Consider the following 15,802-nt stretch of genomic DNA (forward strand, 5'->3'; position numbering starts at 1 on the left):
AATTCAATTTCAATATTTTTCATAAAAGATAAAATAGGACATTGTAACTAAGCAAGGTAGTATACTAATACATCATGTATCGATAAACTTAATCGAAAAATGAAAATATATGTATTTGTCTTGTTGCAATTAACTATTGACGTTTTCTACTAAGAACTAAAAATTGTGAAACATCTGTGCAACACATTTCATAATTACATCGTCGTTGATTTACTATGAGCCGATAACACTTCATTTCAGTTTAATCTGTGTATGATTCTAACCTATTTATGAATAACAGATTATATCGTGTAAGACCATTCTGTATAATAACTTTACAGATTTAGTTTGGATTTTGTAATGAACTTTTATCGAAATAATTTTATTAGTTTTAATCAATTTACAGATGAGAAAAGCGCCATTCGGGCATTGGTCTTTTTCCAGAATGTCTAAGGGGGATGATTAACTTTGTCGGTTTATTCTTCGAGTACCACGTATGCAAATCGTGTAAAAACGGCCTGGTTAATTCTCGTAGTACATGGTCTCTTTCAAACTCCGTTTTTAGAAGTTCTAAAGTTTCATGAACAGGCTGCCATCGTTTATCACTATCACCTTCTACATCTTTTTCTACTTCATAACAATCCAGTATCGGCGCTAGAAAAACAAATTTAAAAACTATTTATTAAGTTACAATCTTAAATTCATTATCAACTACAGAAATAGAAAAGACGGTCAAATTTCTATCATTTTTTTCTATAGCATTCAAAACATGGTAAAGAAAAATCCAAATAACTTTAAAGAAGATAAAAATACCCATTATAATACTTAGAAAATTAAAAAAATGTAAGAGGTCACTTTATGTTATTTAAATAAGAATCATATGAAATGTAAAATCTCGTAGCAGATTTCCAAAAGAATAAAAAGGTGAAAGATCACGTACGTCTTTCAGAATAACAAATATTTATGTCAACAGGTTCCGCTGGCAAAGTTTTGTTTCTTTCTAGGACGAGTTCAAAAGCATCTGCACGATCAAGAGTGTCCTTCATAGTCGGGTCTTCTGGATTCTGTTCAAAATTTAATCATTCATCTTTTATCCGCGCCAACTGAAGGCGATCAAGTCAAAAGAGGTGCAGGAAACGCAAATGCTAACAAGATATGTATTTGTATTTCGCGTCTGTCACGCATATTTTTCAACGCGTAATCGCACAGTCTTGATATAATATCGTATGAAAAATATATGTAACATCTTGTGCACACACTGTAACGCTATTGCATCAATGAGATGGACAAATACTACGCAGCTGTTTTTCGCGCAAAATTATCTTTAAAATTTAATCTTTTTATCATAAAAATATTCCAAAGATGTTCCATTCAAAATGATTTTGTAGCATCGCGGGTATGTTATTTTATATAAATAATAATAAAATCAAAATCCAATTATTTTATCCTAAAAAAATTCCAAAGTAATTTGATTCGAATGTTTTATTGTTATAGTTTAAAATTGCATCTTAGTGTCTTTGTTTTAATTTTTACTAAAAATGTGATAATTAGACAGTTGCGTAACAAATGTTCAGTCCGACGATAGTCGAAGTTGCGACCGTGATCCATTTCGTGTTGCTTGCAAATATCGAGATAAGGATACGATTTTTATCGCGGCGAAACGAATAAAGCTCATATGTGACGGACGATTTTAATGGAAATAAACATTGTTATGGCGTCGCAGTGCGATATCCCGGATATTTAATTCGACGGATCTGCTGTTCTCACGATAACACAGACAAATTATCTTAATTTTTTTTTTAGTATATACTGGTTTAGAGAACGTTGCTGTTAGACAACTAAACACAAAAGAGATTTGAATATTTGAATATTTGAATATTTGAAGACTTGAAAATTTGAAAATTCATTTCCTACAAAGACCTTGGATGTATAGATAGTAACATTAATATAGATAATAACCTGTATAGATAGTAACTTGTATAAATAGTAACCTGTATTCGATGGATTACACCTGGTATATAATTTTTTGGATGATCCATATCGAGGTTCTCGCTAAATTTCATATTTTCATGATCGAGATCTTTTAATTTTTCGAACGCGTAGTCGTTTATATCTCCAACTGGAAACTTGCTTGATTTTTTGGATTTATCTTTCCACCAAATTGGTGGTTGTAACAAATCACACGGCTCGTCATCCGTCCTGTTGGTAGTACTGTTCTATTCTTTTCAGTCAGTGTCAGTGGAACAACAAGAATACTTACTCGAGTCTTTCTACTCTTTTTCCACATGGTACAATGGCTGCTTTCTGTTTTTCAAGATATTTCAATCGTCTTTCACGAGTGTACCATAATTCATATTGTCTTGATCGCGGGAATATCGAAAACACAGCTATAAATCAAATATATTTAAACCGTAATAAATTACTGAATTAGTAAATTAAAGAATGTAGTCAAAATTTCTTAAAAAAAAAAAAACACTTTTTTTTTAATTTTTCTTAAGATTGAAACTAAGTTTATCTTCGAACAGTTTATTTTCGCTGGTGACATGGATCGCTGATCAGCAATTAATACTATTTTATTCGAAGGCTTGCTGAAATTGGGTCATAAATCACTCGTGACTCATTAGCGAATTAGTGTCGTTCAGGATTCGCTAGATCATTGATTGCTTCTGGGACATTCAATTATTTGTCCGGCCGATATTCGATTGGTCGAAATTGCCAGACCGGTATGTGTCGATCTGTTACTTCAACTGGAGAGCAATTAATATTCCAGACAACTCGGAGGATCTACTTGTTTATACGTTATTACCAACAGAAAACGGCAGATACTACTATTAGAATCTATGGTATTGTTTTTCATTTACTTACGTTCTGTCGATAAAATTAGTTCTAAATCTAGTGCTATTAAATTTGGAATGCTAGTTTCATTCAATATTTAAATATCTTGTTTAATTATTTGCAATGAAAATATTCTTATCCATATTCAGTGTTTTTTAAAATTAGCAACAAAGTAATATGATATACAAATATAATAGGTAATGGAAAGATTAATAATTAAAGTAAAAGAATCTCTAATCACAATCTTTATAGCATTACGTAGTACTAACATTTTTGTTTCTCTTGATAATCAGATTTCCATTTTGGCATGGTACTAAGTGTTTGGAAAACGACTCCATTATCCTTTATAGGAGAATCCACATACCCTTCTTTCTCTTTTTCAAGATATCGGTCTAAAGCGCGTGTATCCAGTTCCTGTATGGGTGCAACAGGGTCGTCTGTAACAATTGCACGAACATTCGCCTAATTCGATCGTCTTAATTCAATTGTAGCACCGCCTTCAATACCACTGGCCGAGGGGAATCCATTAAACGATTGGCGATAAACATAATATAACGTTCCTCGTTTGACTGTCACGTGCTTTAAACTTTAAACGGATATGCTTATCAGAGATAATAATTGAAACTTTGTTCATTTAGAACGCTTTAACAAATAAAAAATGTATCTATATATATTTTTAGCAATCCTTTGCAAAATAAATTTCACAATAATTTATGAAAACGGTTTCATGAAATGTCAACATAATTAGCACCGGTATATCTGGAGACATTGTCCACACAAATAGAGTTTTAAATTGAAATATAAATAACAGTCGTAATTCTAATATAAGACAAAAAGACAAAGAATCGGTCGAAGAAGAAAGAAAAATTATTATAAATTTATATAATAAGCGCAAAACAATCAATCCACCATTGGGAATTTCGTTCCTTACTCAAGTGCATTATTATATAAAAAGTCGGCAAATTTGACAAATTGTTTTCGTTGTGAGATTCTTTAATTTTCTTACGATATAGATATATCTTCATGAAAAATGGTGTAACGGTTTTCGTGTTGAACAAGATGCTCGTTCTTCAAACAATAACGTATGTTGAAAATGATATCGTATTTGAACAAGATTAGTCGATATTCTAACCGATAAACTTACATACTGTCCTTTTTATCGGCTTGAGCTGTTTAGCCACGCATCTATGGGAGGGAGCCGGTTGTCCATGGTAAAATACTCCATCGGATAAGAATGTTGGCGAAACCTCAGTTATGTAATAATCGAGAGGTGCTGGCTCTGAAAACTAGATCACCCCGCCATAAGATGATTATATCATAATTATGCGGAGACTGTAGGTGATGAACATAATAAGTCAGGATTTTTAAAAGGGAACAGTCGATTAATCCCATGTTACTATAATTGAATTTTTATCTAATTTTCTACTTTATATCAAAATTTTCCTCTTTAGCAATAAAGTGATATTAAAATTAAAAAGTCAATAAAAATGTACTTATTATGTTTTTCTCCTATAACTCTCATGTGCAGGATTGATTGAGGATCATGGTAGTGTAAATTATTCCACTACAAGTTTACATGAAATAGCGTTCTGATATTTTAATATACACAATTCATTATATTTCTGCAACAAGAGAATGAAATATTTTAAAATATTAATTAAAATAACAAATTAAAATATTAACAGCAAAAGAAATGATACTTTAAAAAGTCAAAATATTTGATTAAATTTAAACTCTCAAAATCTCAAATTATATACACTATTATAATTTTCATACGTCAACACCATATGCAAACACCAATTAAATAGTCCCTTATTCGTACCATGAACATTTTCAGATTCGAAAAAAGAAAGAAGAATTAAACTCCTACGTGAAATTTACTTGTAAAATTACAGAGTTTGCAAATCAGTCAAACTTATCGAATCGATGATTCACTGGGGTTCCATGGGAACTGTGGTTCGTCTGTCTGCAAGTGAAGATAACCACGACCATTCCATCAAGATGACAGTGTCGCCGATCGGTTCCGACGTGACTCTCGGAACTTCATCAAGGGAATGCGGTTCCGCTTCTCGGTTTCCAGCCGATCATCTTGGCGCCAAATCGCGTCTCGATCGAAAGTTCCAACGAGTTATGAGCAAGAAATCGAAACCAGTTCCTCAAGGTTGTTCGTCTTGTCTGAAACCATTACGACTAATTTTCGTGGCAAGCTTCATTGAAATGCTCTAACCTAATAATTCTAATTTCATAAAAATTCGAAGTGTAAATTCAAGTAATTCCATTCACCAAAAACTTCAAGTAAGCTCTATTAATTCCCCATTCAGATTATCGTGATGTCTATGAATCGATCTACGGACCGTGGTCATCGTGCGAAGAAAAAGATTTCAAGGGAAAGTAGCAAAAACAAACCGGAAGCGGCAGCAGTACCAGAGTTCGGAAGTCGCGATGTTGTTTCTCCAGACTGCAAAGAACAATATCTCTTCTTATTAGAATTCTTCATACATCACGTTACCAGCGAACGTTTAGCGAAGCTCAACCAAATGTTCTTCGTCCCCACGACGATATCCGTGGAGTTCCTCAACTTCACAGGGAAAAACGGTATCGAAATAACTCCGGTGGACCCGTTATTTCAACCTCAAGCAGGAGTTGCAGACGACATCGAGTATTTCTTCTGTGGTCGGTCCGTGATGTTCGCCATAGATCAATACACTGTGGTCAACAAAGACTTGGAACTAATCATCAAACTATGTGTAGAAAAAAAAATGCCAGAATGTGTGAAACCAGATGTATTAATAGGTAACGGCGAGCTAGATATTTCCAAACATTTCGCCGCCCTACGAAAAGAAATGTTGCAATGCTGGCACAAAATGGCACCACCACCGAAAGTCTTCGAGGGAGAAGTTCCTGTAATTTATAACGAAAACACGATCGGCGATATATGCATGTTCGTCAGAATTTCTGCATTCGGGCAAACTATCGTCACCGAATTTGACGCGCCACCTGATAGAACTATCTCGTCTTATATCTTCAAAGGCGGCGACTGTAACGAAAAATCACCAACTTACAAATGTCGTATCGTTGATCCTCACATTGCGGACGTCTGTAGGGAGTCGAAAGACGAATTATTGAAAGGCGGACCTCCTTGTCGTGTTTGTATCAAGGAACAACATCCTTGTACACCGTGTGGACAGCCAGTCGGAGCCACGTTGAAACCAAACGTTAGTTGCAAACAGATCAGCGAAGTAACTCCGGGGTCGAAACCGAATATTTGTTCCGATGTGCACAAGCAGGCCGGTCTGATACAATCGAGTCGTGGACCGGTGCAACCGTGTGGAAAAGCTGTGGTTCTGAAAGTGTCCGGGATCCTGGACACGGGTCAGGACAAAAAGCCGACAGTCACCGTGGCACCTGAGTCCGAAGCTACACCAGATACCGATCCTGACCATGACGTATTCGTCCTCAGAATTGGGAAAAAAGGGATTGTCGGAGCTGGAGAAAAGTCCGATATACAGTTGGAAATGAAAACACCGAAAGGGCCCGAAAGGGGACCTCCTATCCGATGCGAGACCAGAGAGATGCAAACTGATGATAAGGTGCACAAAAAGACACATGCAAAGAAAAAGAAAAAGAAATGAATTGGATAGATTGGATGGTTTTTAGATACCGTTTTTTGGATTACAAATGCGAGAATACTGATTTTATTGTTGTATATGTTGCATTTTGCGTTTATACGGATTGTTATTAAACTTATTCTTCACTACAAAGTTGAATTAAGCTTTTATTGTTAGATCTGATTGAGTATTTACTTCGTGGAGTATTTTAAAATTTGTTTGAGGTTTTGAAGTCTATTTTTACTTGAGGATTATTTTACTCGAATTAGTAAAGCAAATTATATCTTTTATCTATTTAAAAATTATACAATCCACCAAAGTAAAATAATACAAGTGAGAGACGCAATTTATTCTCAAATTCGTAGTTGAATGGACATTTTGAATTATACTGCGGAGCGCCCCCTGGATGGTTTCCGAATCTCAAAATTTCCGAAACCGTCCGACTTGATGGCAATATCAAAATTGAGGGTTAACAGACAAATTTTCTAAAATATTCTGATAATCAAAAGCTAAAATTATGGGAAGCGTATTCGGAACTTCATAATATTATATCGTGTTCAAAAAATGGCGGATGAACAGGAACTTTTCTTGATCGAGTTTCTAGTCGAAAAGGTTAAAATCCCAGTGATAAGGGCAATGCAGGACGATCTATTACCTGCATGTACCTGTGTCTCCTTTCAGGTAATTTAGCATTTTATTAAATCCCCAAATAGATCATTGACTAAAGAAATTCTCACCAGTCACAATCTTTACACATGTAAACATGTTCATATATATTTTTTTAATAGGTAAACAATTTTTCAATCGGCTTTTCGCTTTATCGCTATAAAATAAAATATTCAATTTCAGCAATTTCGTTAAAAAGTACAAATCCGTTAAAAATTCTGTTTTAATTCAAAGAACCTGTCGAACCTATACTAAACATATTTTCATAAATAAATCCGCAGATTCTCAGCCTGCCGCCAGTCGACATTTGCCAAGAAGCTCTGACAGATGGTTGCGGTTGCACCGAAGGCGACACGCAGGTTTTTAAGAAAGGCAAATCTTGTTTATTCGCGTTGCCATCGATCGTTCTTCAGAGGCCTTTAACCACGTTCCCCATAAAACTATCTGTCTATAAGAAACTACCACCTGGAGTGCTACCAGACGTGATGCTGGTTGGCTGTCATCAAATCGAGGCAAAAGCAATAATAAACGCCGTATTGAGCCAACAGGTCTTCAAAATACCGAATCCTTGTCAAACGATCAAGGACACGTTTAAAATTACTACGGCAACAGGACAATGCGTTGGATCTGTGACAGTCTACATAAGAGCTTCCTGTTTCGGCAAGAAGATCATCACCCAGTTTCAAATACCACACAATAGGAAACCGTATCTGTTTAAAGGGGCAGACGACAGTCCTGTTTTTCAGTGCAAGAAGATACCCTCTGAATGCTATACACCAGCTCCATTGACGTGTACCTGTACGAAGAAATGTATCGATGGTAGTGGAGAGTCTACAGGAAGAACCTGTTGTGCCACACCGATCGTTCAGACGTCTTCGTGCCCCCCCTTACCTAAACCCCCTGATTATGGTCCACGACCGTGCTGCGCCTTACGTCAACCATCCTCAGGGTACTCGTTTTTCTTGTTTTGCATCCTTTTTGAACAGGACTAGGTTCAATGATCTAATAATCTAAGAGTTAAATGAACAGTTGTGCAACCAGTTTGATCATTCGTGCGTAGTCATTTCCTCTCTTCAATGTCCCAGATTCTTACGTTTTAGCATTCTGAATTTTTACAAAATCTCTACTTTAAAAAAACTATTTTTCTTTTCTTCTTAATTTCTTACACTGTCTCATATTACTAAAATATAATCTAACTTTTTAGATGTTAAATTTTTTCTACACTGTAGGCAGATGAGAAGCTTTAATCATTCGTGACTAACAGAAGGATGAGCTAAAACTAGAGCAGAGAGAGGTTCGTTTGTTCGAATTGAACGCGTTCGAAAGCGAAAGCAATTCAGCTAGATCAGTTTGCCTAGACTTTAGTTACGCCTGAGTGCATTCTATTTCATTCCAGTGCCATTACTTTATCTTTGATGTCCGTTATAAAAGGAAGATCTTTCTCACAACATTTATTCATTTATTTAATGGGATTGCAGCAATAAGAAAATAGATCTATTTTCCAGTAATTTGAATAAACTAACAAAAACCAACTAAAAATCAATATACTTTTTCAAACGTGATATAAATTCAAGATAAATTCAAAATAAACTTTTACACTATTTTTCTCCTCCGATAAATACAATTCAAAACATCGAAACTCCGCATAATTACTGCAAATTTTTCAATTATCTTTTACTAAATAATATACGAGCTTTTTTTATCTCTTTCTAGGAAACAATGTCCATGTTCGCCGAAAGCTCGACGGAAAGATCAAGTAGCTTCCCCGTGTTGTTGTTCTGAGCCAATATCTAGTTTTCGCGCCATTGCTCGTCAACAAGCAGCTGCAGGAGGGAAATGTAGCCCGTGTGCAAAGCCAGCTCCTTGTTCACCTTGTTGCGGTGCTTCCTCCCTATCGACAGGACCCAAACCATACGGTGATTTGCTTAGCAAGGAGACCGTGAAAAAATGTGGATGTTCTGTAAAGGAATACAGTTGCACCTGTGGTTAACAGAAATGAAAAGAAACTTTTCTTTTCTTGGAAAACAGAAGAAACTTCTTCTTAATACTTAGAAAGTAAAGAGAATAATGTACCAAGCGAATAAGGCGGATGATTTTATTTTATTTGTGTATTAATGTCATATAAAATTCATATAAGTGGTTATTAAGGATCGTTATTTGAAACAGATTATTATTTAAATTTATCAATTTATTCGAGAAATTACAAGGAATTAAATTTTGTTTTATAGAACTTCAACGCTTTCTTTAAGATGAGTACGTGCGATATAAAATAACTCGTTGAATAAAATCGACGAATCTGAACACACGTCCTTGTGGGAACAATCGATGAAAGTGAAATTGTTTCTCAATAACTAATCGCTTTTGTTTCAACACCTAACCTTGGAAAACTATCCATATTTCCTAACTCAAACACACATGGAACAAAATTGTCCGTAGTCATGATAAGCATAACAGATAACGAAGCACACAATCCGAACCTGAGCAACCACTACTTCTCCTCGGTAATCAAAAAATATTTTTATGGCTTCCTATCACTTTCCTATGATTCAATGATATACCATTTGAGAGTTAAGCTATCCATACTTTTATTAATTTTTTTTTTTATTGGTTTTATATTTTCCTTTTCAGCTAATCTCTCCAAACATATTACTCAGGATTCTAACCGGAAATACATTAATAGACCTCCAATGGGAAGCGATATTCATTCACGCCTTCTTTAATCTGAATAATATCACGAGAAAGATATTACCGACTATTAAAGGAGAAACTTCCCGGCAATTAAAACGGCCGGAGGAAACAATTAGCGAGCCGTGTTGGGAAAAGATAAACGTCGGGAATGCAAGCTGAAAAAAAGAAGCGCACTGGAAAGAAACTTCATCGGCCTGTGGAGAAAACATGGATAGACCAAGCAGGAAAAGTACAACGCGAAGCAGAAGAAAAGGAACGCTTGCGTAAATGGGAAGAATGCTGGCAAAAAAAGTTTGAAGCTCAAGAAGAACGCGATAATGCCGAATGTTGCGTGGGCAAAGATTTATGCGTAAAACCCAGAACACAATCAAACATTTGGATCAATGTGACTAAGGATCGATCCCTTCAAGAAATACATATGTTCATCAAGTAAGATTTATTTGTTTATTGTTATGAAAGATAATTTAGTGAAACGAATAATTAATTTCCACAGGCACGTTCCAGTTCCAAAGCCAAAGCCTCCGCCTCTGCCACCGCCGAAAGTACAAAAGACTCCGATTATTGCACCAATGGAAAGAATCGTGAAGCAAAGAGTTGACAAAATGAGCGGTACGGAGAAGAAGAAGAAGAAGGAGAAGAAGAAGATGTAGCAGTAAATGAATCCGGCAATAAGCGATTCCTTTGCGATCACTTTGCTCGAATATCTTTCCTTTACATTCTTCTTCGCTACGCAAAAGATTCTCTGTTTGTCGAGGCATTTGTAAAAATACATCAGAGACCATGGCGAGGATGGCGTCGTGACACGTTATTCTCGTCGTTCAGTGCCCAGTTCGGCGAAGTACCGAAATGGAAATAGTGAAGAAATAAGAAGAATCTAACTAATGAAACATTCTCGCTGCCTTCAGTTTCCATTTTCCTGTATTACCCTTTTATTAAATATCAAAATATCTTACACGTTCCGCTTAGAGCATCGAAGATGCAATAAAATATTTATAGAATGTTCACTCCACAAGTTGAGGATTTTCTACGCTACTTTCTTTAGTTAAACTATCCTATCTAACATTTTAACTGAGATAGTAAAGTAAAATTTGCTAAAGTTCTCCAATAAATATAATCAATAGGTATCCTGATCTAATATCTATGGCCGGCAGTGTCCGCCAATCATAGGAAATTTCATCTCAAGATGCAAAGAACATGGAAGAAAAATTTAAATCGAGAAAAGAAAAATTTCTCCAGCCAAGTTGATTCATCGAAAGCGATATGTTCATTGACATGAACCGCGAAGGAAACAAGCGGTCGGTGTGCAAACTGCAAGGACATTGCACGCGAGGAGTTATTCCTGTCCCGCATATATGTACGGGAAGGGATAAGAAGGGAAGGAAGGTGGGTGATAAAAAGTGGCGGAAAGAATGAAGGCAGGGGGTAAACGTGAGAGAGGAGGGACCACGAGGATGAGACTGCGCGTGCTTTTCTCTCTTTCCTCCGCCACCCTCAGTGCCTGCCACCGAACGACGAACAGGGTTGTAAGCCGATATTGTCGGGCAGGCGCATTGGAAACCGGCGACCAGCCGGGAAGGAAGATAACAATAAAAGAGCATATATAATCGCGCCTAAACGCACGTTAACCTCGCGGCCTGGCTGGTTGGCTGGCTGGCGCGTCGCCTCTCGAAATGTAAGCACAATGCGTGAGAGTAACGTGAAAGTGAAGCACGATCGAAAGTGAAGTACAGAGAGCACGGGAAACGTGTGTGTACACCCTGATAAAGCCTCTTCGGCACCTCTCTCTCGACCACGATCACACGCACATAGGGATCTCCCTCGCCAGGTGGTGATCCGATATTTCTTCGTGGAGATAATACGGTCGGTCCTCCCGATTTTTTGTCGTTGTTCCGTGTGTATCTTGAGGGATCATGAACAACTCGCCGCAGAATACGGAGGTGGCCGGGCAACAACACCGTGCCGGCGTTGAGAACAGCGACGAGGAGGAATGGAGTGGTGTCGTGGAATGTGTAATGTTATTACATCGACTCGTGTATCGAAAGAATGATTTTTATTTGCTGAAACAGCCTTCCTCGAGCAGTTTCTTGTTGCCCATTTCGAGTTGTTTTTCGTGGTCAAGGAAATTCTGTGGATTGCACAACGTGTGTTGAATCTTATTATCTGATTCTTAATTATTTTTTTGTTATTATTGTTGTTACTGTTCGTCTGTTACCAGATTTCTTTTCTTCTGTTCCCTGTTGGTAGATGCGTCTGTTGATTTTTATTTTCCATCTCCCACGCGAGTATTTTCCGAACATGCATCATTATATGTGTATCTTGGGTTACGTTGTTTTCGTTGCAACGCTACATTTGGGATGTAGATTCGTTAGAAGTTTAGTTAAAAGTAGGTTTAATTTATCGGAACATGTGTTTTACTAGTCAAAGTATGTGCATTGCTAGAAGATGATAATAGATGCGCCTTTGTTTCGCGCTTATCGCGAGTTTATCATGGTGTTGCGCTTTTTCTTTTTAGGCTGTGTTGGAGAGATCAAAGTCAGATCGAGTGACACGGGCGGATGAGGATAGACGTCGTCGTACCATCATTGTCGAGAAGAAAAATGGCACATACGGTTTCACGTTACAGGTAACATAACCGTTTATCTACTCGTACTTTCTGCAAGCTACATAAAATATAACATCTTTGTGCACTCCTCTTATCAATAATTATACCTTCATTGTACCCTGTAACTATCTTCGTTTCCATAAATGTTACGATAATTTCTCCAGAAAGTTCAACTCTTACAAGAATTAAAATTCGTTTTAAATATAAACATTGTAATCGATTCGCTTGAAACTGTACAGAGTTATGGGATACATTACAAGAGGGAGCAGGAAATCGAGATGGTCACGTACGTTGATTACGTGGAATACGATGGACCAGCGTTCAAAGCAGGAATGCGAGAGGGTGACGTGATACTTTCTATAAACGGCCACGAAATGGACAGAGCGGATCACAAGACATTGGTCAATTTCATAAAGAACTGTGATACCAGGATGCGAATGGTTGTGTCGTTCGAAGACTGTGTAAGAAAGGTAAATATCGAGAAAGTATATAGCCACTTTCTAAAACTTTAATTTTCGTTTAATTAAAAAATAGAATGCACTTTAGCTATTTACTCAAACACGATATTCATTATTGTTTGCCAGGTGGAATTACATATGCGCTATATCGAATTACAACGTGCTCTTCAATCACGACTCGGTGAATTAGAGAGACTCTGCGAGAGGGAACGGTCTATTCTCATGGGTCGATGGAAAACCCATTCACTGCCAGCACGCAAGAGAACGCCTAACAGTGTCATTACGAGTAACCCCAATCAGCCATCGCCGTCATCGAGTTTCAATTCTTCCACGATTCAATGTTGTCGGCCTGCTACGTCCACGGAACATCTGTTACTTTATAACGTGGTATCCTATATAGAAACATTTTATTATCTATTATATAGTATATCTTAGATCGATTTAATCTTTGCAACATCGAAGAAAATAACAAATACTTTTAACTTTTTATAGTTCCCAGATGGACGACCATGTTTAGTTCCACGGAACACCGCTTGTCTAGTAGCAGTAGGGCCTCCCCGTTCGCGAAGCGATCACCACCACTTCCTCTCAAAAATGTCAAGCGAATCAGGAGTAACCGTTTCGTCGAGACATAGCTATCACCAGGCAAACGGGATGAATAGTACGCCAGCCAAATCGAAATCGCACAAATCGTGTCAACAACAGCAACAACAGTCTAATACCAGCGGGGATCCGCTTCCTCTTCATCCTCCACCCCAGAATAGCCTTTGCGTTGCTTGCATCTCCAGCGCCAGTCGTCGCAGGGAACAATCAGATAGCGGTAGTTTGGACGCGTACGACTTAGCAAGTCCTTGCTGTGATCCAAATTGCGTGCCCAGTCGTAGACGTCGTGAGAAACAAAGGAGAGCGAGAAACGAACAGAATCATCATCAGCAACAACAACAACAGCAGCAGCAGCAACCAGCCCAGCATCATCATGTACAGCGAGAGCAATCGCAGCAAACGCAACAACAGCAACAACATGGTGCGCACAGCTGCTCGCGCACATCAGGACACAGTCTGCATTCTGTTACTAGTAGCGATATCTCGACCGCAGCCGAAAGCGTAGCCTCCTGTTCGACGAGCCTAAGCACGGATACCCTCTACTGGGATCCAAGCGTACATCAACGACCACCACCGTGCCTTCAGTATGCTAAACCAAAGTCCTGGGACAATCTAACTACCAAGGCGTTCGGTGGCTACGGTTTCGGATACGGTTATTTGGATACGGCTACTATAAAAACACATAGCGCAGAGAGGCCTGGGAAAGGTGCTCATGGACGAGCAAAAACGCCTACTGGAACCGTTCAAAGGAGAACGAGTAGCGGTACTACGTATTCGGGTAGTTCTAATAGACACTTTCAGCCAACCAAGTCTACCGAAAGTTTGTTAATACCACCGCCATATCAAGGCGAGCTAGACGCAAGTCTGAGTTGTGAATGTCTGGATGGTCCAGCTCCGCGGTGCATGCCGGTGATCCAAGTAGAGAAGCACAATCGACAGGAAGAGGGTGGATATATTATTAGTACGCACACCCAAGTTCGACATCGTCGATCCAGCCATTCGGATGGAAAATTAAGGGCACTAAATAATTCCGAAGTGACACGTCTGTAAATCATCCTTCTCGTTGGAAACTGTATTCTAATAAAAAGATACTCGTATAATTATCGTATCAAATTCTGGACGACGAAACAACGTGTATCTAACGTATATCGTATGTCGAACTTGTTCCGTATTTAAACCTTTGTATTCAGCTTTATATCGCAACAGTTAGTAATTGTATTCTCACCGAACGATAATGGAATGGACCACCGTTTTTGAAACTTTTTCGAACAAATGCGATTGGTTACGGATTTGATTGACTAAACTTATCGTTTGATCAACGAATGGTTTCCTAGCGATGTTTCCGGACAATATGATAAGGGATATCATCGATGTTCATGGCGCTTTTTAAATCTTTTTTAAATTTTTATCGATAGTTGATTCTATGATTGGTTGGAAACAGTTTTAAACTGTGGCAAACGTTAATAGTAATATTATCGTTATCATGAAAAGAATAAATTATTGAAGCATATTATTTCGATATTGTAATTATTCTGTGATTCCTTAAAACTTAGGAGGTAAAAATATATAGAAATTCTTTCATGCAGACAATACCGAACAATTACATCGTTCTTTATGAAGTTTTTTATTGTAGACCTATTCTTTGATTTATAAATATTAATATTTTAGTTGATCTGCGTTCAAAATTGTAAACAAAATTGATTACAAAATTCCTATAACTTTATCTTCGTACCGTTGCGCGATCGATTAGGAACTTGGGGAATTTCAGACTGAGTGACTTGTTTGCCGTAGAGTACAAAAGCACTTAGCTCGTGTTTGTGAAATTGAATAACTCGAAACTAACAGTTAATCATATACAAAGCAAGCGATTTATACCTTGTCAATGTTCTTTCCTATGTCAACAAAAGTAAGAAGATAAATTCGAGAGTAATTATAGTTATTACTTATAAATTATTTTGACGTTTAGTTCCTTTTCTTCATTGTCTCGGTTACACTACTGTTCAAATTCATATCCAGCGCGCTACACGACCCACAAACTGAGGCGGTTTTCCCTAGTGAGTATCGAGACCTGTCTACATGATCATGGCATCGAGAGTGAAGCAATTTGCGGAGAGTGAGGAATGTGCTCACGTGTTATTTTGTGACCGCATTGATCATTAGTTTGAGCATAAATGCGCAACATTTCAAGAAACTGGAAATTCAAATTTCAATATAGTTTGTTTACAATTATGAATTGTTAAAAGATAAAATCTGTAGATATGACAAATTTTTATTATCTTTGTTTGGTAGTTAATTTTACATATACTCAATGATTTCAATATGTTTTTTTGCAATATTTTTTTGCAATGTTTTGCAATATTTTT

At 37.3% G+C, this 15,802-nt stretch overlaps 4 protein-coding genes across 9 annotated transcripts; 3 read left to right on the forward strand and 1 right to left on the reverse strand.

The window, feature by feature from the left end:
• Nucleotides 1-94: 94 nt before the first annotated feature.
• Nucleotides 95-3,583, reverse strand: LOC132904683 (uncharacterized). The gene is made up of 6 exons (XM_060955373.1): nucleotides 3,566-3,583; nucleotides 3,084-3,276; nucleotides 2,254-2,366; nucleotides 1,939-2,195; nucleotides 920-1,059; nucleotides 95-654 (listed from the first exon to the last, which is right to left on the reverse strand). The coding sequence occupies exons 1-6, from the start codon at nucleotides 3,581-3,583 to the stop codon at nucleotides 380-382; spliced, it is 996 nt and encodes a 331-aa protein (XP_060811356.1). The 3' UTR covers nucleotides 95-379.
• Nucleotides 3,584-4,631: 1,048 nt separating this feature from the next.
• On the forward strand, nucleotides 4,632-6,471 carry LOC132904489 (uncharacterized). The gene is made up of 2 exons (XM_060955039.1): nucleotides 4,632-4,975; nucleotides 5,136-6,471. The coding sequence occupies exon 2, from the start codon at nucleotides 5,145-5,147 to the stop codon at nucleotides 6,444-6,446; it is 1,302 nt and encodes a 433-aa protein (XP_060811022.1). The 5' UTR covers nucleotides 4,632-4,975; nucleotides 5,136-5,144; the 3' UTR covers nucleotides 6,447-6,471.
• A 493-nt stretch (nucleotides 6,472-6,964) lies between these two features.
• On the forward strand, nucleotides 6,965-11,227 carry LOC132904490 (uncharacterized). Its single transcript, XM_060955040.1, has 5 exons — nucleotides 6,965-7,103; nucleotides 7,370-8,037; nucleotides 8,802-9,589; nucleotides 9,717-10,205; nucleotides 10,270-11,227. The coding sequence occupies exons 1-3, from the start codon at nucleotides 6,987-6,989 to the stop codon at nucleotides 9,076-9,078; spliced, it is 1,062 nt and encodes a 353-aa protein (XP_060811023.1). The 5' UTR covers nucleotides 6,965-6,986; the 3' UTR covers nucleotides 9,079-9,589; nucleotides 9,717-10,205; nucleotides 10,270-11,227.
• A 106-nt stretch (nucleotides 11,228-11,333) lies between these two features.
• Nucleotides 11,334-14,952, forward strand: LOC132904488 (uncharacterized). Of its 6 annotated transcripts, none has more exons than XM_060955038.1 (5): nucleotides 11,334-11,448; nucleotides 12,289-12,399; nucleotides 12,618-12,848; nucleotides 12,963-13,223; nucleotides 13,329-14,952. In XM_060955038.1, exons 3-5 carry the CDS (start codon nucleotides 12,657-12,659, stop codon nucleotides 14,487-14,489), a joined length of 1,614 nt encoding a protein of 537 aa, XP_060811021.1. In that variant the 5' UTR covers nucleotides 11,334-11,448; nucleotides 12,289-12,399; nucleotides 12,618-12,656; the 3' UTR covers nucleotides 14,490-14,952. The 6 variants fall into 6 exon arrangements, with proteins under 6 accessions (XP_060811021.1, XP_060811015.1, XP_060811016.1 ...); XM_060955032.1 differs by having other exon boundaries at nucleotides 11,341-11,917; XM_060955033.1 differs by having other exon boundaries at nucleotides 11,341-11,917; nucleotides 12,963-13,220.
• The last annotated feature ends 850 nt before the right edge of the window (nucleotides 14,953-15,802 follow it).

This window comes from Bombus pascuorum, chromosome 2 (assembly GCF_905332965.1).
Source record: "Bombus pascuorum chromosome 2, iyBomPasc1.1, whole genome shotgun sequence".
In the NCBI taxonomy this organism is placed as follows: Eukaryota; Metazoa; Arthropoda; class Insecta; order Hymenoptera; family Apidae; genus Bombus; species Bombus pascuorum.

Coding starts and splice junctions, on each gene's coding strand:
- LOC132904683 (XM_060955373.1), bottom strand. Junction 2,367..3,083: donor TTATCAAGAGAAACAAAAAT/GTTAGTACTACG, acceptor TTTGATTTATAG/CTGTGTTTTCGATATTCCCG. Junction 1,060..1,938: donor ACAAGTTACTATCTATACAG/GTTATTATCTAT, acceptor AAAAGATGAATG/ATTAAATTTTGAACAGAATC.
- LOC132904489 (XM_060955039.1), top strand. CDS start 5,145: ATGTCTATGAATCGATCTACGGACCGTGGTCATCGTGCGAAGAAAAAG.
- LOC132904490 (XM_060955040.1), top strand. CDS start 6,987: ATGGCGGATGAACAGGAACTTTTCTTGATCGAGTTTCTAGTCGAAAAG. Junction 7,104..7,369: donor GTACCTGTGTCTCCTTTCAG/GTAATTTAGCAT, acceptor ATAAATCCGCAG/ATTCTCAGCCTGCCGCCAGT. Junction 8,038..8,801: donor TTACGTCAACCATCCTCAGG/GTACTCGTTTTT, acceptor ATCTCTTTCTAG/GAAACAATGTCCATGTTCGC.
- LOC132904488 (XM_060955032.1), top strand. CDS start 11,687: ATGAACAACTCGCCGCAGAATACGGAGGTGGCCGGGCAACAACACCGT. Junction 11,918..12,288: donor AATTCTGTGGATTGCACAAC/GTGTGTTGAATC, acceptor TTTTCTTTTTAG/GCTGTGTTGGAGAGATCAAA. Junction 13,224..13,328: donor ATCTGTTACTTTATAACGTG/GTATCCTATATA, acceptor AACTTTTTATAG/TTCCCAGATGGACGACCATG.